This window comes from Castor canadensis, chromosome 1 (assembly GCF_047511655.1).
Source record: "Castor canadensis chromosome 1, mCasCan1.hap1v2, whole genome shotgun sequence".
In the NCBI taxonomy this organism is placed as follows: domain Eukaryota; kingdom Metazoa; phylum Chordata; class Mammalia; order Rodentia; family Castoridae; genus Castor; species Castor canadensis.
The window spans coordinates 185,611,237-185,637,892 of NC_133386.1; the positions used below are offsets into that span (position 1 = coordinate 185,611,237).

The window sequence follows — 26,656 nt, forward strand, 5'->3', positions numbered from 1 at the left end:
TAGGGTATCTAGTTTTCACAGTGCAAAACCTCTTGTTTCAGAATATAACATCTCCTTCCCAGGATTATACTTACAAATGCATTGCAAGTCTGGGAAACTTGCCTTCTAGTGCAGGATGGGCCAGCATAGGCCATTGAGCAGAATTATGTTCTGATTATATATTTCATTTTTACAAATGAGATTGTCTCTAGCACTTTTTCCATTGTCCAATTGCAGTTTCTTTCTTTTTCACTGATAACTTTGGCCAGCCTAAGGCACAAAACATCTCAGAGCCCTTGTTAGTCTGGTTAATTTTTTTTGAGGAAGAGTAAATTTCTATTACTATAGTCCAAAATAGAAACAGAATAACAATGTTGCAATGGTGATGACTCACAATGAAAGGGAAACATTGGGGAATAATATTCTCTAGGATGCCAATATCTTGCATCATCAAGTCTTAAAATAGTCATCCTGGAATATAGAGAAAAACAGCTTTTAGTGGTCTGCTACAAGAATGCTATCATAAAGAGACAGACATACATGATACTAATTCAAAGTCTTCTAACAGGTGAGTGACACATTGCATCATTACAACCTAATCTATCCTATTTTTCTATTTTCTACTTTATTCCTTTAACTCATGTATGATAACTGTACTATTCCCACATACTCTTAAAAAGGAATTGAATGAAATAGTCTTTGACATTACTGTTAATATAGGAAATAAATGAATGAAAAACAAGTGTCAAGGGAAAATGATGGTTTAATCTCACCTAGCATTTCTGAACAGCAGGATTATGGATGCAATGACTTATGTGGGAGAGAAGGATGCAGTAATGTAGGAACTAATAGAAATTATACAGATGGAAGAGAGTAGAATAGTTCATTAATGCTTATGCATCAGATAGCTGTGCAGGAAAATTCCCCAGTAGGTGCTGCAGATACTAGAAAATGAGAAGAGCTTATACCTGCTTAGAAGTTAGACAAAAGGTTAATGGAGATTGTGATTTTTACAAAGCTTCTGGGGAATGTGAGCTTGTCCATAGCTAAGAGATAGCTTTGAATACAATACTATATGTCAAAGCATAGAATAACTACTCTTAATACTTCCTAAATGGTATTATAAGAGCAAAATACACAGATGGCATCCATCTAAGACTTATCTTGAAAAGTTCAATCAAGTTTTCAGAAAATTAAGCACAAAATTATAGTGTTTTGTAGCCCAAACATTGTACACAGAAGGTAGCAGCATGATAGGTATATATGAATGAATTTCCTGAAAAATATTTCTTAGTAAACAACTTTGCATTACCTCTGTATTTGCTCTTGTCCATGCTTCCTCCAAGTGTTATCTTATTCTACCCTTGCTCCTCCACAATGCCACTTCTCTGTCTTATATAATTATAAATAGGAGTAATTTAATATTAATTTCCTGACATTTGGGGAAACTATATGTACCATGTCTATGTAATGGCATTGAATTTTGTGATTCCTTCTGATCCTCGTGTCAGACTTGCCTCCAGGGTGTCTCTTGACCATATAGCAGGAATCATGGCCTTGAGCGCATAAATGAGGAGCTAAAGGAGAATAGATTATACCATTCACTAATTTGAATTTTGCGGGATAAAACTCTATGGGACTACACATTAACACTCACACAGAAAATGGTGAACTCTGTATAGAAGCAAAATGAGTATATAGATTCTTCAGAGATGGAAATATGAACTACAGCATGTTGGAAAGTATAAGAGGGAATCTGGAAAGAACAGGATTGTTGCTCAAGGTGGTCTCTGTAATGCCCCATGAAGCATAAGAAACACCTGACCCCAACATTCCAATCTCATTTGTCGTCCTCCACTCTGCTGCCTTGTTAAATTTAGCACTTCCTATTCCCTACCACACCAATATGTTACCTATATTGACAATTTTGTCATTTAAAAGGTTGCAAATATTATCTGAAGAATTGATATGAGTGCATTAGAGAAATATGCTGTATTTCTATGCTGTTTTCTGTCTAGAACACAATCACCCATTTCTGTGTCTGATTCCTTTGAGAGTCTAATAAAAGTTTTAATACTTCCCTGGCAAAGAAAATGCTCACAGCATTGGTTATATGTGTGTACACAGAGAAAATGTGAATTAATATCAGGAGAATATGAAAGGTATCTCCTTTTTATACTAAATGGGTAAAGACCATGATAAACAATTAAACAAACAACCCACAACTAAAATGATTTAAAATGATCACTTCGTGATTCTTAGCACTCTTCTCAATGTTACACACGCAAGTGGGGTAATGATTAGAGTGCAAAAATCACCTTATTCAGGTTGTGGAACTAAATTTGGTTAGCTATAAAAATTGATCTCAGGAGTTTATTTTGTTTTGCTTTGTTTTTTTCTTTATATATTTGGACCTGTTTGTATCTCTACCATACAGGGTATATAGGAAGCACTAGCAATTAGTGAAGTGAATGCTTTTTTAAATTAAAATAATACTACAACAACAAAATAAATATTGTTACATTTCAGAAATAGTAGAAAATTCTTAATTTGAATCATATACCAGGTACCTCCATTGTAACAAGAGCATCAGGTTGTATCTTGGAGAGTAACATCACTCAAACACATAATATTCTAATCCTTATATTTATCAAAGGAAGCAAATAAAAGGGGACACATATTCTTGCATGAGTCACATGCTAAGGGGAGAGCACATATGAGAAGAATGGGGATAGATAGGAAACCCAAAACTTGAAGGTGTTTGATGCCCCCACTGCAGAGGAGCTAATACAGTAGCCTTAAAGCAACAGAGGTCAGTATGGGAAGGGAATCAGGAGCTAGTGAAAAGTTCAGGTAGAGATGACTCAACTTGGGTTGTAACACACTTGTGCATGGAAGCAATGTTAGGAATCTCTCTGTGTAGCTATCCTTATCTCAACTTGCAAAAACACTTTGTCTTTCTTGTTATTGCTTATGTCTTCTCTTCAACAAAATTGGAGAAAAGGGCAGGACAGGTTCTGGGAGGAAGAGGGAGGGAATGGGAGACTTGGTGGAGAAATGACCCAAACAATGTATGCACGTATGAATATTGAATACAGAAAAAAATGTAAAAAAATTTAAAAAGTAGAAGTGAAGTTCAAGCAAAAACCAAACAAAAAGAAATAATAGGCCATTTAAAAAAAGACAGAAATAACCTTCAGAATAAGAATATATCACAGGCATTTAAAGACACTAGGGGGGTTTCTGAGAATTTAAGTACTGAAGTTCACACTTAAATGGCTAAGACATTCAAAAAAAGAAGGAAGCTCTTCCTGGAAGGAAGGAGATGGCAAGATCTGTTTGGATACTCTATATGTATGTAATTAAATCTTGGGATTCTTCATGAGTGGCCCACCAAAGGCATTTATCAATCCTCCATATGTACCGCTTAATTTTAATGAGCTTTGACTAGGGTTCATTTATTTTTGGCATTACCACTCTCTCTTTCCTAGACAGAAGGATTTGTAGATGATAAAACAGGTTGTATTTAAGAGATGGAAAACAATCTTTCAAATATATACCCAGGTCTCTTCTAGTTTAAAATCCTTATGCAAGATCATAAGGTATGATCTTTATTTTTTTATCTTTGGCCCTCAAAATATATAACTTCTTTAATTACTTTTCTAAGAGGTGATTTTATATGGAAGATGGCATATTCAAGTTTACTGAGATTAAAACTTTTTTTTTTCATTTTTCTTTTATTATTCATATGTGCATACAAGGCTTGGTTCATTTCTCCCCCCTGCCCCCACCCCCTCCCTTACCACCCACTCCACCCCCTCTCGCTCCCCCCCCTCAATACCCAGCAGAAACTATTTTGTCCTTATCTCTAATTTTGTTGTAGAGAGAGTATAAGCAATAATAGGAAGGAACAAGGGGTTTTGCTGGTTGAGATAAGGATAGCTATACAGGGCATTGACTCACATTGATTTCCTGTGCGTGGGTGTTACCTTCTAGGTTAATTCTTTTTGATCTAATCTTTTCTCTAGTTCCTGGTCCCCTTTTCCTATTGGCCTCAGTTGCTTTAAGGTATCTGCTTTAGTTTCTCTGCATTAAGGGCAACAAATGCTAGCTAGTTTTTTAGGTGTCTTACCTATCCTCACCCCTCCCTTGTGTGCTCTCGCTTTTATCATGTGCTCAAAGTCCAATCCCATTGTTGTGTTTGCCCTTGATGTAATGTCCACATATGAGGGAGAACATACGATTTTTGGTCTTTTGGGCCAGGCTAACCTCACTCAGAATGATGTTCTCCAATTCCATCCATTTACCAGCGAATGATAACATTTCGTTCTTCTTCATGGCTGCATAAAATTCCATTGTGTATAGATACCACATTTTCTTAATCCATTCGTCAGTGCTGGGGCATCTTGGCTGTTTCCATAACTTGGCTATTGTGAATAGTGTCGCAATAAACATGGATGTGCAGGTGCCTCTGGAGTAACAGAGATTAAAACTTACTGAGATGAAATATGTATATATCATGTTCATTTAGTATGCCATAGTATTTGTTTTGCCCAACTCAAAACATTCAAGACAGTTTACTGGTGCTATGAGTAGAATGTGGGAGGAGGACTTTGGTTTATGTGAATCTTTCATACTTAAATACATAACTTTTCAGTTTATATTTTTTACTTGCTTAGAGTGTCCCTTCAAGCATCATCTTGATAAGGAAGTTTAGCAAAAGGTTTTGTTCTTGAAAATAAACTTAGGATGATTTCTTTTAAATCTTACGAAAAGAGATCTTTCTTAAAGAAGGAATATTTTGTTTGAATGATCATTAAATTTGACAGGAATGAAAACAAATTCAATGAAATCAGTCACTGATGACTATTCATCTTCTCAAACAATATCTTCTCTCGTTTTTGTTACTCTACTATATTCTAGCTGGGTTTGAGTGTAATAGTACTGATCTATTCTTCTACCAAATTTGTGGTGTCAACTACCAAACACAACTACCTCTTGAGCTCTGAAAATGCTTAAGTTAAAAAGTTGAATCCCAAAGCATAAGCTATAAGCTACATGCTTGGAACTCTGATGCTCCAAGGCTGTCATTTCAGAAAATAGATAAAAATAGAAATGGTCATATTTGAGACATTATAAACTATCAAAGAACACTCATTTATATTCACTATTGTATGTCAAATACCGAATATAAAGATGTTTGAAGATGGGAAAAGGTGAAAGAACCAAGTGCTTCTCTTTCCTTCTTGCATCTGGAATATGTGGGGAAAAGTATGCAGAGAATTGAAACATAAAATATAATTATAATTAGTAGACATTTATATAAATAAAATTAATATACATGATTTATAACATATAAAAACAATTTAGTTCATCAACTTTGCATTTACATTGTGAAATTATAAGGAGAATCAAATGTATCCTACTTAGTAAATGATACATCATGATAAAATGGGCCACAAGACATGTGGAAATGAAGAAAATAAAGGAAACAATAGCCCATATTCTTATTTCTGAATTTTACACTGATTACAAGGGATACTGGATCAGACTCGTATCACAGTTAAACAAGGATTGAGTTTGAGGAGATTTATAGAAAAAATGAGGTAAATTCACAGCTGGAAGATACCCAATGAAGAACATGTATTCTTGCTTTCAATATGCCATAGTTGAATTAATTTACTTAAATATTCTATAATTTCAATGAAAAAAATAAACAACTCCATTATCTTTTGCAGATAATCTATATCAGAATTAGCACTTCTCATTCATGAAATCATGCATCTGAATAATAATGTGACTGAGTTCATTCTACTTGGACTGACACAGGATCCACTTAGAAAGCAAATAGTGTTTGTCATCTTCTTGTTATTTTATTTGGGGACATTGGTGGGTAACTTGCTTATTATTGCTACCATTAAGACCAGCCAAGCACTTGGAAGTCCAATGTACTTTTTTCTTTTTTATTTATCCATGTCTGACACCTGCTTCTCCACCTCTATAGCCCCTAGAACGATCATAGATGCTCTTTTGAAGAAGGCCACTATTTCTTTCAATGAGTGCATAATTCAAGTCTTTTCACTGCATTTCTTTGGCTGCCTGGAAATCTTCATCCTTATCCTCATGGCTGCTGACCGCTATGTGGCCATCTGTAAGCCTCTGCACTACATGACCATCATGAACCGCCGGGTCTGTGGTGTGTTGGTGGCCATGGCCTGGGTGGGATCCTGTGTGCATTCCTTAGTTCAGATTTTTCTGGCCTTGAGTTTGCCTTTTTGTGGTCCCAATGTGATTGATCACTATTTATGTGACTTACAGCCCTTGTTGAACCTTGCCTGCTCAGACACCTATGTGGTCAACCTACTTCTGGTGTCCAATAGTGGGGCCATTTGTACAGTGAGTTTTGTCATGCTGATATTCTCCTACATTACCATCTTGCATTCTCTGAGAAACCATAGTGCTGAAGGCAGGAGAAAAGCCCTTTCTACCTGCATCTCCCACATCATAGTGGTCATCTTGTTTTTTGTACCTTGTATATTTATATACACACGCCCTGCAGCTACCTTTTCCATGGATAAAATGATATCTGTTTTTTATACAATTGGGACACCTTTCTTCAACCCTCTGATTTACACACTGAGGAATGTAGAAGTGAAAAATGCCATGAAAAAGTTATGGAGCAAGAAACTAATCTCAGATGATGCAAGATGAGCAGAGTTTGAAAATGTTCTTCATAATTTTTATTTACCCAGAAGAAAACAGTAAAGAATATTAACTTCTTTTAATGGATTTCAATAGAAAGAATACTATGTTGAGGCATGGCAACTATTGCTCTCTGGAAAAGAGACTAGATGAGCACATGTACCAGATGCTTTGATTCAGTTTTATGTATAAGGACAAAAATGATGTGAGAAGCAGATACATGAGGCTTTTGACTGCTGTACTTCTGGATCTTTTTTCTGACTATTGTCATTTGTAGATTTTTTCCTAGTGTTTTCCATGCATGTTCTCATGCTGATCCCTGATGTTTTCTGTTTCTATATGTCTTTTTGTATGCTTCTTATATCAACAGAATGGCAGATTTTCTGTTACCCAAATAGTTTCCTGTATTTGATACTTGGATCTCTCATATGTGATCTCTTACCACAACTTAGTTCCTTCTGTTCAGCAGAATGTTTCATATTCAAATGCTTGTAGAAGTTTCAAGTTTCTGGGACAACATATACAATTTCAATCATCTCGTATCAAGTACTTTGTTGTATATACTTTGGGATTTTAGCAAATGTTTAAATAGAACCTGTATTAACAATGAGAGGACAAAGAAAATTCACCATGCTGGAGGCATATTTGAATCTTAGCAAGATTTTGTGAGTTTTGTGCCAATATTAATACTGTTTTTCTAAAATATATTATATGATCCTTAATTCATTCCTTCTAATTTTAAGACATGGAAATAAGACTTCCCTTCAATCATACCAATTTTATAACTTTGTATACAATGTGAGGTTATTATAATTGTTGCATATATGGTCAAAATTCAGGGTGATACATTTATATGAAATAGAACTAAAATTATGTTTGTGAATTTTTAAATATTAATAGATTAATAAAAAGAATGAGATGAATCACAGGAGGATTCTCAGACTTTGTAGTAAATACTTAAAACATATATGGATTATGTAGAAAAGAAAAACTTTAAACTCCTTAATGATAAAAGGATCAATGCTTGCAAGGGGTGCAAAGAGAAGAAAGAAGGTGTGTGATGAGCAGGTGAAGCAAAGGGCACTTTTAGGACAGTAAAACAGCTGTGTGTCACCATACAGAGCATTATATGAACTATACTGATAGCCATATGAAAAATACATTTGTTGAAACTATAGAAAGAACAGTCCTTATGTGTTATATGAATCTTAACTAACAAACAATACTTTGTACAAGGTGGCACAAAGTCAAGCACCTAATATATATTACATGAATGAATAAAAATAAAGAGTTAAAAATAAATTTTCTAAAATTTACAGTACAAAAAGAGTACTTAGGAATGTGAAAATGTTTTCTACTCTTAACGTGTTTCACACTCTGAAGAGAGCTCTCACTCGGCCTCTAAGGAAAAGCACAATTTATTTTTATTCTCACTTAAACTGAGGAATAAGAAAGAATTTGAAGTTGACATTCTCATCATATGAAAAAACATTTTCCCTGATATTTTCTCAACAGTATTTCATTATCCTATCAGTATGAGATGTTTATGTCATGTTTCTATTACTTTGCATCACATTTCATTACTCATTTATTGCTCATTTAAAATTATGTACTGATCTCTAAACCAAAAGTAACTTGAACATTAATTTTTCACTGAACTCTTCCTTTACTACATAAAAAATACACATGTACATCCCATCAATATTTATAGATTTGTGGGTTTGAGTAGTGAATATAAAAAGTCTTTCTCCCTGGATTTTATGGTTCACTTAAGAAGGTAGTAAGTAATTATTTCTGTAGTCTTGTAAATGGTTAGAATGACAAGATGTTATAAAAGCATAATGGAGGAATACACAACAAAGATCTAGAAGGAAGATTCAGAAAATTTATCTTAGATAGAAAGACATTAAAAATGACATGCATAGGATAAAATTGGATCAGTATAGTGAACAGGCAAGAAGTCAAGCCACATATTTGTAGGATAGACAAGAGATGACAATGGACATGAAGAGAAAATAAGTAGGCAGGAATTCTAGTCAATTCAATATGACTGTGGGTACTAATTCTACTGATTCAATAATTAATTGCTTTAATCCTAGTTAGTGTCATACCAACTAACCATTTATCTTGTATGAAGGTAAATTTTAAGATATGAGACTGAAGAGAAAGGAGAAGGCAAGTTCAAAATGGGTCTCATAATCTTGTGAAAGACAAATGATAAGAACCATGGGAGATACATTGAAGGAATTTTTAAGATGGAGAGTGGTGTAGTTAGATTTTAATCTTATTAATGATAACTCTGACTACAGTATCAGAAATCATATTAAGGAGATTAGACTGGTAGCTCAAGAGCAGAAGGCTATTGTAATTATCTGAAGATAAAAGCCCAAGGGCTTATGGTTCTACTTCTGAGGGTGTGGAGTAAATCCAGCTTTTGCCAGGCCAAAGTACTCATTTAGCAGTTACCGTGAGCATGGGCTACTATACTTCCTAGACCCTTAACTTTCTTTTGACAGCTGGACCAAAGAAAATGGAGTTTCAATGGAGGAATTATGCACATCAACTTACATTCCCTATTAACCAATAATAGTATGTCATGGAGGTACGAGAAAGAGTTCTGAAGTAAAATGTATACTCCAGAGAATTCAATAATCCATATGGAAACCAGAAATCACTTAAATCCTCATCCTTTCTTCCCTCTACCTTGGTTTGCTTCCCTCCATCCCTTCTTTCACTCAGCACTTTTGACATCTTCTACATATAAGGAACAAAAATGACATGTAGAAATCTAAATGAAATCCTAAATATGTATTTAATACAGTGAAAGGAATTGTTATAAGGGGAAGATTAGGAAGAGAGGAATCATAAGAAAGAGCTTTGTTTTGGCTTCCATCATTTAAAGAACAAGAGGAATGAAAATATGAAACAGAGAATGATGATCCTTTCAACTAATGTAAGCCCCTCCATCTCCAGTAGAAGTGTTGCCCCAATGCACTAGGCTCTCTTTCCTGCCCTATCTGAAGGATTAATTGTTCCATGTCTGAGGAAATGGCCATGTCAAGGAGGTACAGTTAATTTCCATCATCTCAATGACTACATGTTATGAATACAACATAACACTTTTGATTTTAACCTTGATCTCTTGACTAATTATTACCTTATATCCCCTCTCTAGTTACTGTCTCCTCCATTATGTACTGCATTCTTTAGAAGGGTGATATTTCAGTGATGTGTTATTTAGTCACACAGATTGCTTACAATTTTGACCACTACAGGCTCATTCAATTGAATATGTTGCCATTGCATATATTTGTCACTGTGTGTTTGTGTGTGTGTGTATCTTTTATCTCTTCCTTACTTTCGCTATCACAGGATGCTCCATTTAGTCTTTTATATTGTCAGACAAGATCTGAATCAGAATTCTTTAAAAAACTATCAATCATTTTATTAAGCAATGGTATTAAAATTGTTTGGACACTAAATGACTTTTAATTCTATCCTTAAATGTAACTTAATGTCCAAATTAATACTTTTAATTAAAATAATGAACCACCTCCTTCTTCAGACTCCAAAACAAATTAAGGATGAAGTTCTTTATCAAATCTGGTTCATTTTTCTAAATTTAGAAGGAGGATACACCTATATGTTGCATGATTCATATTAAAAACATGTCTAGGCAAGGAAAGAGGAAAAACAGCCAGTGAAAATACTGTGTTCATTCACAGTGTTGAATGAACCCGGAACAAACTGAAAACATACAGAGTCTGTGAGGTCAGAGATCCTCAATCCAGAAAAGTCAGACATTAATTTTGAAACATTTAAAATTCTCCTTTGACTAAACCTCAAATACTTTTGGGAAGAAAAGAGGACAACTGAGCACCCTACCTTTGATAAACTCCTACCAAATCTGGTGGTACTTGTATCAACTTATTTACAAGTACATAAGTTTACAACTTATTTATACTTATAGAATATTAAACAGATTATTGAAACAGACAGTGTGTCAGTACTGGACACCTGTGGAAGGACAGGCTATTCAGGAAACCTTCTAGGGATGCTTCTACCTAAACAGAGAATACAGAGATGAAAGAACTGCATAACAATTCTCAATGGAAATGGGCAATAGTAAGAACTGTTGACTGATGGGGATGTTAGACATAATGAAATAGAAATAATGTCTACTTGGGCTATTCCCAAACATTCTCCATGAAGGTTATGATGTACTTGATATAAAGTGTGGAGACATTCCTCTTCCCTTATGGCAATTAGGAATAGAATAGTAGGGGTCATGATAGACTTGTACCTATAGGAAAGTTGTTAATTTTATGATGTTGCTTCATGCCAATATGTATACCCTTTTGTCTACTGTTCATGTACAATATAAATTATACATATAACACGAAATTTTCAGTATAGATACATATCTAAATCTCCTTATCCAAAATGTATGATTAGATAAACATGTAGATTTTGACAGACATTAATTTCTTATTATTTAATTCTCAGAAATAAGTATTTTTCATTTATTTGCTAGAGCCTTCACAATAAACACTTGGAACCATGCATTTAAGCAAGTGAGCAGTTTTTGGCAATATGCTGTTACTTAAAGAACACTAACTTCCACAACTCGTTCCAGAGATGACTTGCCATCTTACTCAAATATCCAGAGCTCAATTTTGCCCTAAAAAATACCCATATACTTTCTACAGCAGAAGATAGTTTTATGGCTCTGTAAAAGCCCATGTTAATATCAATCTCATAAAATACGTCTATAAATCTTTTAAAAAATATGTTATACTATAGCCACTTTCAAATATTGCCAGAACGTGTTTGAAAACCAGATCTTTCATCATCTAGGTTGACAGGAAATCATATTGCCCTCATAGAGACTACAAATAATATGTTTTGACTATCTAATCTTTGAGATTCAATTTTTTTGCATAAGTGGATATATGTGTGTAAAGTATACATTGTTGATAATGAAATGTTATTTTAAGCATACTAGATTGAGCTCTTGAATTTAAACTTGCAACATAGTTTATACAAAATTCTGTATATGTAATATTTCTACTGTATTTTAATGCTTTCATATAAGTATATGTCTTATTCATTCACCATGATGAAAGTTGAAGTTGCTTCCTATATTTTGTTAACCTAAATAGCTCTGTCATGACTGTGCTTATGCCTCTGAACAGCTATATCTATTATTGGAAATGAAATCTCAGGATCAGTGTCTTCATGCAGTTATATTATAGGAATAAAATCACTCCCTGGACATTATAAACAATTGACAATGTCCATCAAAAATATTCAAAATGGACTATTTCTCACATATTTGTCAGTAATATTAGTTACAAGAAATTTATTAGGAATGCTTTACTAATCTGATAAGTGTAATAGATTTCCAATGGGAATTTCAATTTGAATGTATATAATTCTGAAAGAATTGATCATTGGTTATATGCTTATTCTTTTTAGTCAGAAGCATCACTTTTAAAAATCAGTTATTTGGTTAATCTGGGAAATCCAAGTAGTTTCAAGAAATTATGATTGTGTCTGGATTTTGTGTTCTAAATAATTCACCATTTTGTCACATATCTCTTTGACTATGCTGTCCTTAAAAATGTTAATATCATAAGCTAAATAAAATTAATTTTATAGTTTTTAACAAACCCAAACAAATCTTTTTATATCTGTCATTTTTTACTTGAATTTAAGATAAGAATTACTCAAGAATATAGTTACAATTCCATTGAAAGTTTCATATGTGACTGAATCATCCAGGGATCACTTTCAAAATCCCTGGTGTTTGCTCATAATCTGAATTTGAAAGAAGGTACTCATTTACATATTCTTTTCACTTTACTCATTCCTATTAATCTCAGTGATTCCTTATGATGAATAACAACTTCTGGAAGATCTAAAAAATATAACATTTTGAAGGTAAGTTTAAAGGAAATATACAATGCAGGTAGGTTAAATTGATTCTGATCTGAACAGAAATGACTATACTATTCACTGCTAAAAGTTATATTCATTATTTTTATCTGTCATTTATCTATCTATCTATCTATCAATCAATCTATCTATCTATCATCTATCCATATGTCTTTCTATCTAATCTATTCTATCTCTCCTTCCATATATATATATCAATCTGCCCTCTGTGTATATAACTAGGTATTATTAAGGAAGGCAAGCTGAAATATTAGAACAGCTATCACTAGGAGGTTCAAAATAGTTACTACACAATTATGTTATAATCCAACTGCCAGTTCAAATAATGTGAAATCATATTGAGGTATATCATACAGAAGTTTCCTCAATGTTTTCAATATGATACTCAAATATTAATAGGTTCTTGATTCCTTTGAAAAATTAATAAAGATTATAACACTCCTCTGTAAGAAAAAATTCTCAAATGGTTATATGTACATACACACAGAAAATGAGAGTTAATATTGTAAAGATATGCAAAGTCTCTCCTTTTGTACTGAATGGGAAAAGAATATGATAAATCAAATAACCTACAATCTAAATAATTTAAGATGATCACTTATACATCTCAGATCCCTTCCCAGTGTTATTCATGGTAGTGTGGTGATTTTAAAGTTAAAAAATCACCTACTTCTGGTTGGGGAACTAATTTGCTTACTTATAAAAATTGATCTCAGATGTTTGTTTTGTTTGCTTCTTTACAAATTTGGATCATGTTTGTGTCTATCATACAGCACAGAGAAGAAGGCCCAGCAAGTAGTAATGTGAATGCATTTTTAAATCAGAGTAAATAGTGTTACATTTCAAAAATAGTAGAGAATGCTTAATTTTAAATATTTACCAGGCAAATCCATTGTAACTGGACATCGTATTGGAATATGGAGAATAATATCGTGCAAACACGTAATATTCTAATATTCTTATTTCAGAAAGAGAGCAAATAAAAAGAACATATTCTTGCATATTGTAAGAACATTACAACAGGCAGTTATTTAAAGATATTGAGGAATGTCTTGAAGGTAAAGCAGCTGGAAATGGGAACCCCTCCCTGGGGGCAGGAGAGTGCAAGATCTGTTTAGATGCTTGATATGTGTGTAATCTAATCTTTGTATTCCACATTACTGTCATCATGAGAAGCCCAGAAGATGAATTCATGAATGTTCAATATGTGCCATTACCTCTTGATTTTAATAGGCTTTGATGAGGATGTGTTCATTTTGAAATTATGCTTTTTCTTAGATGGATGGCTTTGTAGATGACACCATAGATTATAATTATAAGACAAAAATAATGTTTCAAATGTAGACCCAGGTCTCTTCTAGTTTGAAATACTTATCCAAGATCAACAGATACAATGAGATTTTACTTTTTATCTTTGGTCCACAAAATATGTAACTTCCTCAGGTACTTTCCTAAGAAGTGTTTTCATTTGGAAGAAGGCACGTTCAAGTCTACTGAGACTAAAATTTACCAAGAGAGACAAAATATGTTTATATTGTATTTATTATACCATAATATTTGTTTTACTCAATTCAAAACATTCAAGACAGTTTTGTGGTGTTATGAATAGAATGTGGATGGAAAACAATGGGTTATGTGAATCTTCTATGTGTAATTACATAATTTTTCAGTTTATATTTTCACTTGCATGGAGCTTCCCTTCAAGTACCATCTTGATAAGAATGTTTTGAGTAAAAGTTTTGTTATTAAAAATAAGCTCAATGCTTCTTTCAATTACCTTTGTTAAAGAAATCTTTGTTAAATAAGGAATATTTCAGTTTTCAAAAAATCATAAACTTTGACAGGAATGAAATCAAATTCAATTAAGTCATTTATTGATGATGATTCAGCTTCTAAAACAACATCTATTTTTCATTTCTGTTTTAATGTGTTCCATTAAAGCTGGGTTTGGGGAATAACAATAACGATCTAGTCTTCTACCAATTGTATGGTGTCAATTGCCAAACATGTCCACCTAGGATTGTTTAAGTTAAAAAGTTGAATCTTATAGCTGGGCTCCAGTGGCTCAAACTGCAATCTTCACTACACTGGAGGCAGAGATCAGGAGGATCACAGTTCAAAGCCTGCCCTGAGCAAATAGTTGAAAAAAATCCACTCAAAAAAGGGGCTGAATGTGGTAAGAGCTCCTGCCAAACAAGTGTGACTCCCTGAGTTCAAACCTCAGTGCTACCAAAATGAAAGTTGAATCCTAAAGCATAAATTCTAAGTAATGTCACTCCCCTCTTAATCTAGAAATGTGTGCCAAGAACTTTCGAGTTATGTGTGTTAGCTTTCAGAAAATGGAGAAAGAAAAAGAAATGGATTCACTTGAAATATTATAAAGTATCAAAGAACATTCATATAGTCCTTAGTATATGTCAACTACTCAATTTAAGGATGTTAGAATTTTTAAAAATTTAAACAACCAAATGTTTCTCTTTCCTCTTTTCAGCTGGCATATTTGTGAGAAAGTATGCAGAGAATTGAAACATTATAAAGATATAAATAATATACATTTGTATAAATAAATTTAATTCACATGCTGTATAACATATGAAAGCATTTCATGTAATTAACATTGCATTTTCATTATGAAATTCTAAGGAGAATCAGCTGTATCCTGCATAGTAAATAATACATTATTCAACTATGGGCTACAGGGCCTTTGGAAATGAAGAATATTGAAGGAAATAATAGCATAGACTCATATTACTGAATTTTACATTGATTATAAGGGATAATTGATCAGAATCATATCACCATTAAATAAGGATTGTACTTGAGAAATTTTATATGAATATATCACCCTTACAACCTTATTTTTGACTTGTGAGAGCCATTTAAACTATGAAAAACAAATTTGAAAATAAACAGGGGGCCTGGCACCCATAAATTTGCTGTGTTCACTCTCCCTTGTTGGTGGGACTGAGTAGTGGAAGAAATGTAACTGCACTGGAAACTCTCAATGCAAACTGAGACTTGAACTAGTAGGGGTCAAGTGGCAAAGCTCAAACTCCAAAGCGACAGTAGGTGTAGTTGTCATAATGAATAACAGAGTCAAAGCAGAAAGAAGTAAATTCTGCTTTGAAGAGCCCTCTTGCAAGGTAGTTTATTACAATATTCCTAGAAGGGAACAATATTGGCAAAAGGGTACTGAGTAAAAGATAGAAGCAAGAAGTTTGGGTGCAGTACAGCACAGTAGTGTGACTACCAATTAACATTTGCTAGGTTTTCTACCAATTTTGTCACCCATCTCTACTACCCTCAATGCAGAATTTACAAATAACAGTATTTTCTTAACCCTGTAAGAAATCCTTGCTGAAATCTTCCAAAATATCCCTTTGATCTTTTTCTCAGATAAATCCATGTTGGTGTGACGCACATTTATTTGACAGCTGAGAAAACTTTCCTACTAAATATTTTCTTAATGGCATTTTTCATTTGATCATTTCTCAACATGTATATTAAGGGATTTAACATGGGAGTTATCATCGTGTAAAATGGAGCAACTGCTTCATCAATGGAAAATGTAACTGCAGGTCTCATGTACACAAATATGCTGAGCACAAAGAATAAGACAACCACCGTGATATGGAAGACACAGGTGCATAGTACTTTGCACCTCCCCTTCAAGCTGTTTTTCCTAAGACAGCACAGGATGACTACATAGGAAATCAGCAGAAATAAGAAGTTTAACAGACAGATGATCCACTGTTTGCAGCAACAAAGAACCCCAAAATGTGGGTATCAGTGCAGGCAAGATTGAGCGAAGGGTTCAGATCACACAAAAAGTAATCTATGACATTCAGGCCACAGAAGGGTAGCCAGAAGATGAACAGGATCTCTATGGTTCCATGAAGAAAACCTCCCATCCATGACACTCCCATTAGCAGATTATATACTTGCAGTTTAAGGATGATTGTATAGTGCAGGGGCTTGCAAATAGCCACATATCAGTCATAGGCCATTGCAGTAAGCAAGATAACCTCAGCACCACTGAAGAAATGTTCCCCAAAGACTTGGGTCATACATCCATTAAAGAGGATGGTCTTCTTTTCATAGAGTATATCTACAATCAGTTTAGGGGTGTTGACAGAGGAATGACAGGTATTAATAAAGGAGAGATAGGCCAGGAAATAGTACATAGGGGACCCCAATAACGGGCTGTCAGTGATTGTGACAAAGATGTGCACATTTCTTGTCATGGAGATGATGTAAATCACCAAAAACACAGCAAATATGATTTTTTGCATCTTTGGATTCTCTGTAAACCCCAAAAGAACAAACTCTGTCATCTTGTTCCTGTTCTCCATTGACTTCATTTGAAAGTTGATTACATCAAAAAATTAATACAATGTTAAATTTACTTGATGTATGTATTATAATAAATAATAATGACTAGATTCCATTCAGGTATGAAATCATGAGAATTTTTGATAAGGTTAAAGTACTTCTGATGTTTTAAGAATTTCTCAGACTGCATCTTGTTTGAAGATTCTCCAGAGTAAGAAATATTGTGCACACACAAGGCAGGAGGTCAACTGAGTACACTTAATTGTGTGACATGATATAAAGCCTAAACAGAGTCATAGATTGCACACATAGTGGCAACTAAGCCCATAAAGGAGGTAGATGGGTATAATTACCATTAGTGTAAAACTGAAAAATTTTGCACTTTATTCTTATGAAGTGGTGTTTATGAAAAACAGTTTCAGTTTTAAGTGGGATGATGACAAGGAATATGAATGCAGGCAAATCTTGGACACTGTTACACTAAGCAATGTTTTGTGCCTTAGATGAAACAGATTATGTTCAATAAGCACTGAAAGCTTGGGATAAGGAGCTCTGGTATTACAATATTTGTAATAGTTGATGCTAAATATGATAGGGTGGCAGTGATGGAAATTAATGAAATGACACAAAAATTTTGATGAATGATTCATAATATGTGATGACTAAGTGTAATAAATTTGCTAAAAATAAATTTGCTCTATATTTGTTATGTACCAAGTATTTTGCACATGTGCTGCTTTCAGTAGTTTTAATAACCTGTGTGGTTGGTTTTATTTCATCCACTTTATGGATTAAGAGATTATCTGTAAGACTAATGCTTATGGTTATAAGAAAAATGACAGTATTAAATGAAGCTGTTTAACACTTACTTTGTTCTACATGTTTTGCAGATGTTTGCTGATTAACCTATCAAATGGTTTAAATTAGCAATTTTATACCTGCTTTTTACATTTATTTTACTAACAATGTAAGAGCAGACAAGTTAAAGTTCCTGGACCAGACAGGTTGTGTATATATGACAATAGGTAGAAAACAATATTTATATATTGTATATATTTGTATATTTATTATATATTCACATTTATTGTTATTTTATTCTGATTTATTTTTGTTCAATTTTTAACAAATATTATCCTTCAAATTCTTAGCCTTAACCTATATACTGACTTTGTCATGTTATCAGATTAAACTGATAATCTAAATTTGACATGATCTTGATAATTTTATTTACTTTAATGCTACTTCAGATACCACTATATATGAGGCAATTTATCAACAGAGACATGTAACAATACATTTTAATTCCCAAGTATTAAGAAAATGAATATTGCTTCATTCTTTAAAGGACTCTTTCATCTTGCCCTGTACTTCAGACTAGTTGTCTCTTCTTCAAACAATGATAAATAATGGACTCATAATTCTCCTGAAAACTAATGAAAATATCTGCAACAATGGAAAGCACACAAGTTTCAGAATCATGTAGACAATAATATAAGTTGGTTCTTCCACCTATTAGTATTCATATGTTGTACATATTTCTGGCATTTCACATACTTGCTTCATCATCTACTTACCAATTGAGAAAAAAATAACCCATGGGTTGTTATGAAAATTGATTACTGTATTGATATATCTACTATACTGCTGTAGACACATACAGATTTCATTAATTTTTATAATTGTGCATGCATTCAGTAGATAACAAGAATTCAGAGTTTGAGCAATAATATGGAAAACATTTAACTCTACAATAAGTTCAGGGATAATCCTCTCCAATACTTACTTTTAAATAACCCAAAGAGCTGTATAATCCATAGTTATTGATCCTAAAGGAGTTTTCTATATTTGTGCTTGCCCTCAACAGCTGATGTTTTATTTTATTACTATGCAATCTAGATATTTGTGGGTTAATTGTACATTTTCATCTTGTTTTCACCCTCGTGAAATAAGTCTTGGTTTTAAACGGAGGTATTTCAAGGCAAACTAATGATTCCTGATGTAAAAGATCTGGATCTTATGGATTGTCTAAAGTTGTCAAACATTAAGTTAAATTAAGATATTTACTATCTTGAGAAAAATTTAGGTGAGGTGAAGCACTTTATGTTTGTGTTAGACAATTTTTGAAAACTGGGTATGAAAAATAACAAAATGTAATTACTATCACCACTGTTGAAAACCTTACCTTAGTACACTCAGGTGATCTTAATGATCATTGGGGATATTCAGATCAATCCCATACTCACAGAGACCTCTTCTACTGAGAAATTTCCAATATAAAAGTTATGATGTACTTGAAAAGGGTATCTTCAGGTAAGTTGATATCAAATCAACAGATGATAAGGATATTTCTTCATCACTGTAAATATTTCCTTCTCCCTTAGAGTCTAAAAATGTTTCCATAGAACACTTAGCTCTGTTCACTTGATACCCTTTGGAAAAAAAAATCCTTATTTTCTGACTCTGGTCCTATAGGGCAGGATGTAGAAATTTTAGAGAAAAAATGTTTAAATAATTCACTTCATTCATAATGATGCTTGCTCTGATTAAGTGAACTATAACAAAATAACATTTTCATCTTGAACTACTGGGATGTTTAAAGAGATTTCCATACAAGTCAGAGATCTGTATTGTAGCTGTATGTTCTCTCCCAGGAATTCATTATCTCTTTCAATGGAAAAACTTTGTCGCAAAGCAAGTAATCTGGAGAGACATGTTTGAAAATCATTAAGTCTTGAATATGGATTGTATTCTTTGTGGTTACATTGTAAGTATAGGATATTCCTTTTCTCTAGCTGAACCTGGGTTGTTAAGAATATTGAATGACATATAAATGATGAAGGAACAGTAAGGCAGTTTCCCTCATGATGTGAAACCAAGAGAACTTCTTATCACCAGAATTAAGCTATTTCTCAAAACATAGAGTTCATGGCTTAGGAACTCATCCAGGGAAGGCATATGGTCAAAGACCACCATTTTAATTTACTTTGCTTCAAAAGATGTTTTTCACAGTTCTCAGAGTGTTCATAAAGTAACCAGAAACCCCAAAGGCTCCATGTTATACTTATCTGTGGGATACCTAATCTGATCAGAATGGAATAGGACTAGGCTTTATTACAAATGTCAAAAGATATTTAAAACACAAGAAGAGGATTGCTTTCTTTCCAAAACTCTCACTTAGCATTTCCCATTTAGTAAGTCCAGAAGATACATAGTGATAAATTGTGGTGGTTAAACTTATAATTTCAAATTTGTGCTTTTATGTAGCTTTTTTCAGGTCAGGTGCCTGTAGCTAAAGCCTATATTCAGGTACTTGGGATACTAAGATAGAGAGTATCTTGGTTTGAGGGCACACCAGGCAAAATGTTTACAATACACCATCTCAATCAATAACTAGGTGCAGTGGTGCACATCTGTCATCACAAGATATGTAAGAAGCTAAGATCAGGAGGATTGCAGCTCCAGGCCAGCCAAGGGAAAAACATTGATAAAAACCAATCTCCATGAAGAAAAGCTGGGCATGTTGACAGGCACATGTCATCACATTTATGGCGAGAAGCTCAAAATAGAGTGACCACAATTCAGGTCGCCTGATAGCTCAAGTGGTAGAGGCCTAGCTTTGTAGGCACGATGGCCTGAGTTCATATGCTAGTACTGTAAAACAAACAAAATAGACAAATGAAAGATAAACACAAGTACTTTGAGGTAAAATACTGTACATATGAAATACATATAAATCAAGTTTGAAGATTAATGTACATTTGTGAACTTGTCACCAGTATTTATGCCATACACTTCTCTAATAACCCAGTCAATTTCTGTACAGAAGTGTCCTCTAGCTGTTCATATTATTATTAAGAATGCCTAACTTAAGATCTAGTATCCAAAATAGTATTAATAGCTAAAAGCGCTTGGTGTGTAGATTTCAAGAACTTATTTGTTCTGTATCCAAAGTTTGAACACTTTGATTAATACTCCATTCTCACTTCCCCAATTTCATGATAACCACAATTCTGCTCTCTGAACAAGTTAGATTATTTCAGATTTACTCTATAAGTACTAATATGTGATATTTGTCCTTCTATGTCTTGCTTATTTTTCTTAATATTCTCTTATTCATCCATGTTATTAATAGCTAGACATTCTTCTTCTAAAAGGCAGTATAATATTCCATTATGCATGAATAACATTTACTTTGATTTGTCAATGGACATTAAGATTTGTTCAATGTCTTGGTTACTGTGAAAAATAGGTAATAAGCATGAGAGTGTACATGACTTTGAGATTCTGATTTCTATCTTTTCGGATATATATACAGAAATGGGATTGTTGGAACACCTATAGTTCTGATTTTGCAAATTTTGGAAGAACCTCTATACCATTTTCCATAAAGACTGCATTAACTTCCATGTACACAAACAGTGGTCAGGGTGCTGTTTCCACCACATTGCCAACTTTGTTGTCAAGCTTTTAATCTCATACATATACTAACAGGTGTGAATTGATATCTTGTTGTGATTTTGATTTACTTTTTTTCCTTATGATTGTTGATTTGAGTATCTTTTTATATACCTGGTGGCTTTAAAATGTCTTCTTTGGAAAAATATTCAAGTTCTTGATACATTTTAAACCATAAAAATTATATATATTAATGGAGTATATCATGTAATGTTTTGGTAAATATACTTATGATGTTTATATAAGTCTAAATATATTTATCTCTTCAAGCATGTCTCATTTATATATGTGGAAAATTTCAACATCCTTTCTTCTAGGTTTTGAACTTCACACTACATTGTTATTTTCTGTAGTCACCTACTGTGCTGCAGCACAACCAAACTCTTTTGTTTGCCAATCTCGAACTATAACTAACTCAGTACTCATTGGTCACTATTTCTCCTTTCTTGATCACCATCTATTCTCTCTGGCTTCTGAGAGTCTCCATTCTACTTTCAATTTCTATAACATCAACTTTTGAGAACAGCGAATTTGTATCAGATCATGTGGTGCATATATTTCTGGGCCTGACTATTTTATTTAACGTAATGATCTTAAGTTCCATTCATGTTGTTGCGAATGACTACATTTCACTCTTTCTATGGCTGAGTAATATTCTAATGTGTCTATGTATCCCATTTTCTTCATTCATTCATCAGTGGATAGACATGTAGGTTGTTTCCATTTCTTGGCTACTGTGAATAGTACTGTAAATTAATATGAGATTGAAAATGTCAAGTCCAAAAATAGAGTTCATTTTCTTTGACAGTAGTAAGATTGATGGAACATTGTTTTACTACAATTTGAGTCCTAGATTTTTGTATTATATTTTAAAATTGGGAAGTCTGACGTTTTCAGTTTTGTGCTTATTTCTCATGATTACTTTGGGTATGCATCTTGTTTTATACTTCCACAAAATTTTAGTATTATATTACTGCAAATTTTATTGGAATTTTAATAAAGATCACATTGAATTAGTGGGATGCTTTGGGTAGTTTAGATGCAATATTAATTCTTCCAATTCCTGGACACAGGATATCTTATAATTTATTTGTGTCTTATTTTTTCACTAATTTCTTACAGTTTGTGAGAAAAGACAAATTTATACAAAAGATCGTATAGGTCTTCCACGTCTTGGCGAAATTTATATGTCTGTTTTCTTGGAAGTTAGAAATATTTTTATGGCACTAGAATTCCCATAACATAAAAGCAATGTCTTTAAAGTATATGATTGCTGGCATTCAGAGCAGTAGCATTTGCCTGGTTATGTTGTTCTGGGGCTTCTGTTTACTCAAAAATCCAATCTTTTTTATTATTCTATAAGACCATCTTGTAAGGTAGATTTTAACGCTAGCCAAAAGGCTCACCATCTGGATAACAGGACTTCTAGAGAAAGAGAACATGGAAACAGTGGGAAAAATTGTCAAATACATGATTCAAGAAGCGAGGGGTGCTGGAGAGAGAGGGATGGGGTAGGGGGCAGAGTGGAGAAATGGCCCAAATAGTGTATGTACATAGGAATAAATTAATAAAGAAAAGAAGACATTTACAAAATTGAGGAATACTATTTTCTAATTGACAAGGCACATTGTGCCTTTTTCACACTCTTTGCATAACTTGCTTGTTATTCTTACTGATACTACTATAAATTAAAATTTATATTTTAATGATTTTGCATTTTCTAATCTCACTGAATTCATTTAGTAGTTGTAACAGTTTTTTGAAGTGTTTGGAATTTTGCATAGAGTACTATTATATATTTATATTATATATATGTATATTACATGAATGTCTGTGATTATGTTCTTTACAAACAAGCAATTTGACTTCTTTCTTTCTTGTAGCTATTATTCCTCTTCCTTGCACTTGCTCAGAATGTGTTTAGTAGAACTGATGATAGAAGGCCTTGCATTCTAATTGTTATTGAATGAAAATTACTAATTTTTCACCACTGAATGTGATGTTACATGTGACAGACGTGGAAATGGATTTATTACATTTACTACATTATTATTACATTTGTTGCGTGTTTTATCACAACATGAATTTAAGTATTGAGAAAAGAATTTTCTACATCGAGATAATTATATGATTTTTATCTTTCATTCTATTGACATGGTGAATCACATTTGTTGGTTTGTGTGTACTGAAACGTCTATGCATGCAGGGTAAACCACACTTCATTTGTATGGATAACCAGTTAAAGTACTTTTATATTTCTTTTACTACTACTTTATTCATGGATTTGCATCTAAGTTCATCAGCAACATTTGCTTATGTTTTTTATATTGTACTATTTTATAAGGCTTTGAATGAGTGTGACAAGTTTGAAGCTGTTATTTCTTTTACAATTAATGGAAATGTTTGAGAAAGATTGAAAGAGACTGATGCTAAATTTGTCTTTAAATATTACATAGTATTTACTTGTGAAGCCATTTGGTCTGGGATTATCTTTGTTGTGAAGTTGTTGACTACTACTTAAATATCTGTACTTGGCATGAGATTGTTCAGTTTTTCTGTCTTTTCATGAATCAATCTAATTGGGATGAAAATTTTTATGTATACTTTTCAGCTTAAAGACCAAATTGGTAGCATACTATTGGTCGTTATACACTTGATATTGATAAGGCTTTTGATCCTTTGCATTTCTGTGTTATCAGTGTACTGTCCAATTTTACATTTCTTACTATATTTGTTTTAGTGTTCTCTATGTTTTTCTTAGTTGACAGGTTTTAAATTTATATAATTTGTCTTTTCATTAAAATGATAAGATTCATTTGATGTCTTCTACAGTCTTTTTGGTTTTTTCCATTTCTTTTTATTTTAATCTTTTTAATTTCTTTCCTTTATCAGCTTATATTTAGTTGGATCTTCACATATAAACCAGGTTGTTTAATTTCTGGGTGATGACAAAAATCTTTGCAAGCTGTCTTAAGAAAGGACAAATGAAAAAATGAACCAAAGATGTGAGAGAGAGAGAGAGAAAGAAGAAGTTGACTACTATATTTTATTAAACTTCATTTCTGTGCAATTGTAAATTACATACTCAGAATTTGAAATGACACTACCAATAAAGATATATAGTGTCTGAATAAGAAATTTAGTTAATTCTTTGAACAGTATGTTTTATGATAAAAATACCACATGCTAATTTTTCAGGTTTTCAAATTTTTTATAAATATCCTCTTCTGTAATCTTCATGACAACTCAAACAAATTAAAAGAATTTTTATTTTTGATTTATAAGTGTTTCCTAAATTTACAAGCCTGTAAAATTGGTTGATTATTGCATTCTGATTCTAAAGCATAAAAATTATTTTTGTGGTTCTAGAGATTAAAACTAGAGAACTATATATGGTAGACAAGAGCTTTACCACTGAGCTGTGCTTTCATCCTCTTAATCACCATATTCCACCATCCATGCTACAACTTGAGTAATTGCAGCTCATGATCACTACACTTCTAAAGTTTGCCTTACATAATGTTTGAAATGATGTTTGATTTAAGGATTAAAATGGGATATGACGAGAAAAATAAACTGGTTTGAAACATTAATTTTGCTGTAGTAAAACAAACTTGAGGGATATATTTATTCCTCTCTCCTTACATTTTGGTCTAGAAAATTACAATTTTCACTAGAAATACCTAACTTTGTCCCGATTTATTGAGACTCAAATATGATTTTAAAAGGAATGGGACACACTGTACTGTACTTGTTCCTACAATGCCAGGATACTAAGAATTCCTTGTTTCTTTTTAGAGTCACTCATGTATGAGGGTAAATGTTCACTTCAAAACTATATGTGAAGGGATCGATTACCACAGAATTGTAAAACTTTTTGCCTCATTTTTCCAGGTTTAATTTAACTGCTAGTGTTTGTAAAACTTAAGAACCCTCCATTTTTTGTAAACCTAGCTTCTTATTCCATTTTACAATCCTATTTTTTACTTAACTTTATCAAATTTCTTATCTTTTGTACTTACTGCATTCAATTCTTCTTTTGAAATATAAATCTTCAAAAGATTTCATCATACACCTGTCTGTGATCTTACATGGGTGTAGGTACCACAAAGAGAGATTAGACAAATATTTGATGGATTTATTTATCCATTGTCCACTAAATATATGAATCTCCTTATTCCTGACATGTCAACATTGGACACCTTTGTGAAAAATATTCCATATTTTGTCCCATAAAATGAAAAGAAACAAGCTTACAAAACCTTGCTATTTTACTAAATTTGTTCAAAAACATCTTCAAAGAGAAGTATTGTTTGAACTGTTGTTATTTTCCCACACATTAATTAGGAACAAGGTTAAAAATGAAATAGAGTCTTTTGAAAGTTACTAAAGATGACATCCAGATTAATGTACTGATATTAAAATTTTATGATATGAACCATGGCTTACACAACTATGGTACATATACTAATTTGCTGTATGAACTTTGGTCAGGAAAACTTACTTGGCAATTCTAACTTATGAATCTATACAACCTCTATCATGACAACAAAATAAGAGAAAATGTCTTGCTGATGCTGTGGCTGGTTCACTATAATGCTACATACTTGATACAATTGTATTTTCTAAATGCTTATGGATATTTCTTTTATTTCATTGATATTATCAATTTTAAATGTTATGGATTACATTTATTAGGATGAAGGTGTGACTCAAGTAGGAGAGAACCTGTCTTGCAAGTGTGATATCCTGAGTTCAAACCCCAGTTCTTCTAAAATAAAAAGCCACAACAGTACCAAAGTAAATACAACAAATCTTGTCATTTTGACTCTGAGAAAATTTCTGCTTGTCTGCTATTCATCCTAGAAAATATGTTATATATGAAGAATATTTAAAGATTTTTAACTGAGTTTTATACCATCTAATTTTTTTTTAATCTTTAGAGTCACAGAGTTCTGTCATAGCTACATCTAAATACTTCAGGTGTAGTAATAGTACATTTAAAATAGCTCATAAATAATATGAATGTTATATTAAGGCCAATGGAACCAATGTGAAAATATATTGAATATATTATAGGATGAGAGAAGCCCCTTTTAAAAAAGCAAGGAGCTATTCAAATACATACATACCATAAAATGAAATGTGTTGACTTGATACACTGACTACTTTGCCATATAAATGATCAGAAGAAAATTCAATACTTTGTTAGAAATATATAATAGAAGGA

At 32.7% G+C, this 26,656-nt stretch overlaps 1 protein-coding gene and 1 pseudogene across 1 annotated transcript; one reads left to right on the forward strand and one right to left on the reverse strand.

Moving 5' to 3' along the window:
- Window positions 1–5,757: 5,757 nt before the first annotated feature.
- Window positions 5,758–6,690, forward strand: LOC109676677 (olfactory receptor 4C16-like). The gene has a single exon (XM_074067913.1). The coding sequence runs from the start codon at window positions 5,758–5,760 to the stop codon at window positions 6,688–6,690; it is 933 nt and encodes a 310-aa protein (XP_073924014.1).
- A 9,372-nt stretch (window positions 6,691–16,062) lies between these two features.
- Window positions 16,063–16,991, reverse strand: LOC141421570 (olfactory receptor 4C46-like; annotated as a pseudogene).
- Window positions 16,992–26,656: the final 9,665 nt, after the last annotated feature.

Coding starts and splice junctions, on each gene's coding strand:
- LOC109676677 (XM_074067913.1), top strand. CDS start 5,758: ATGCATCTGAATAATAATGTGACTGAGTTCATTCTACTTGGACTGACA.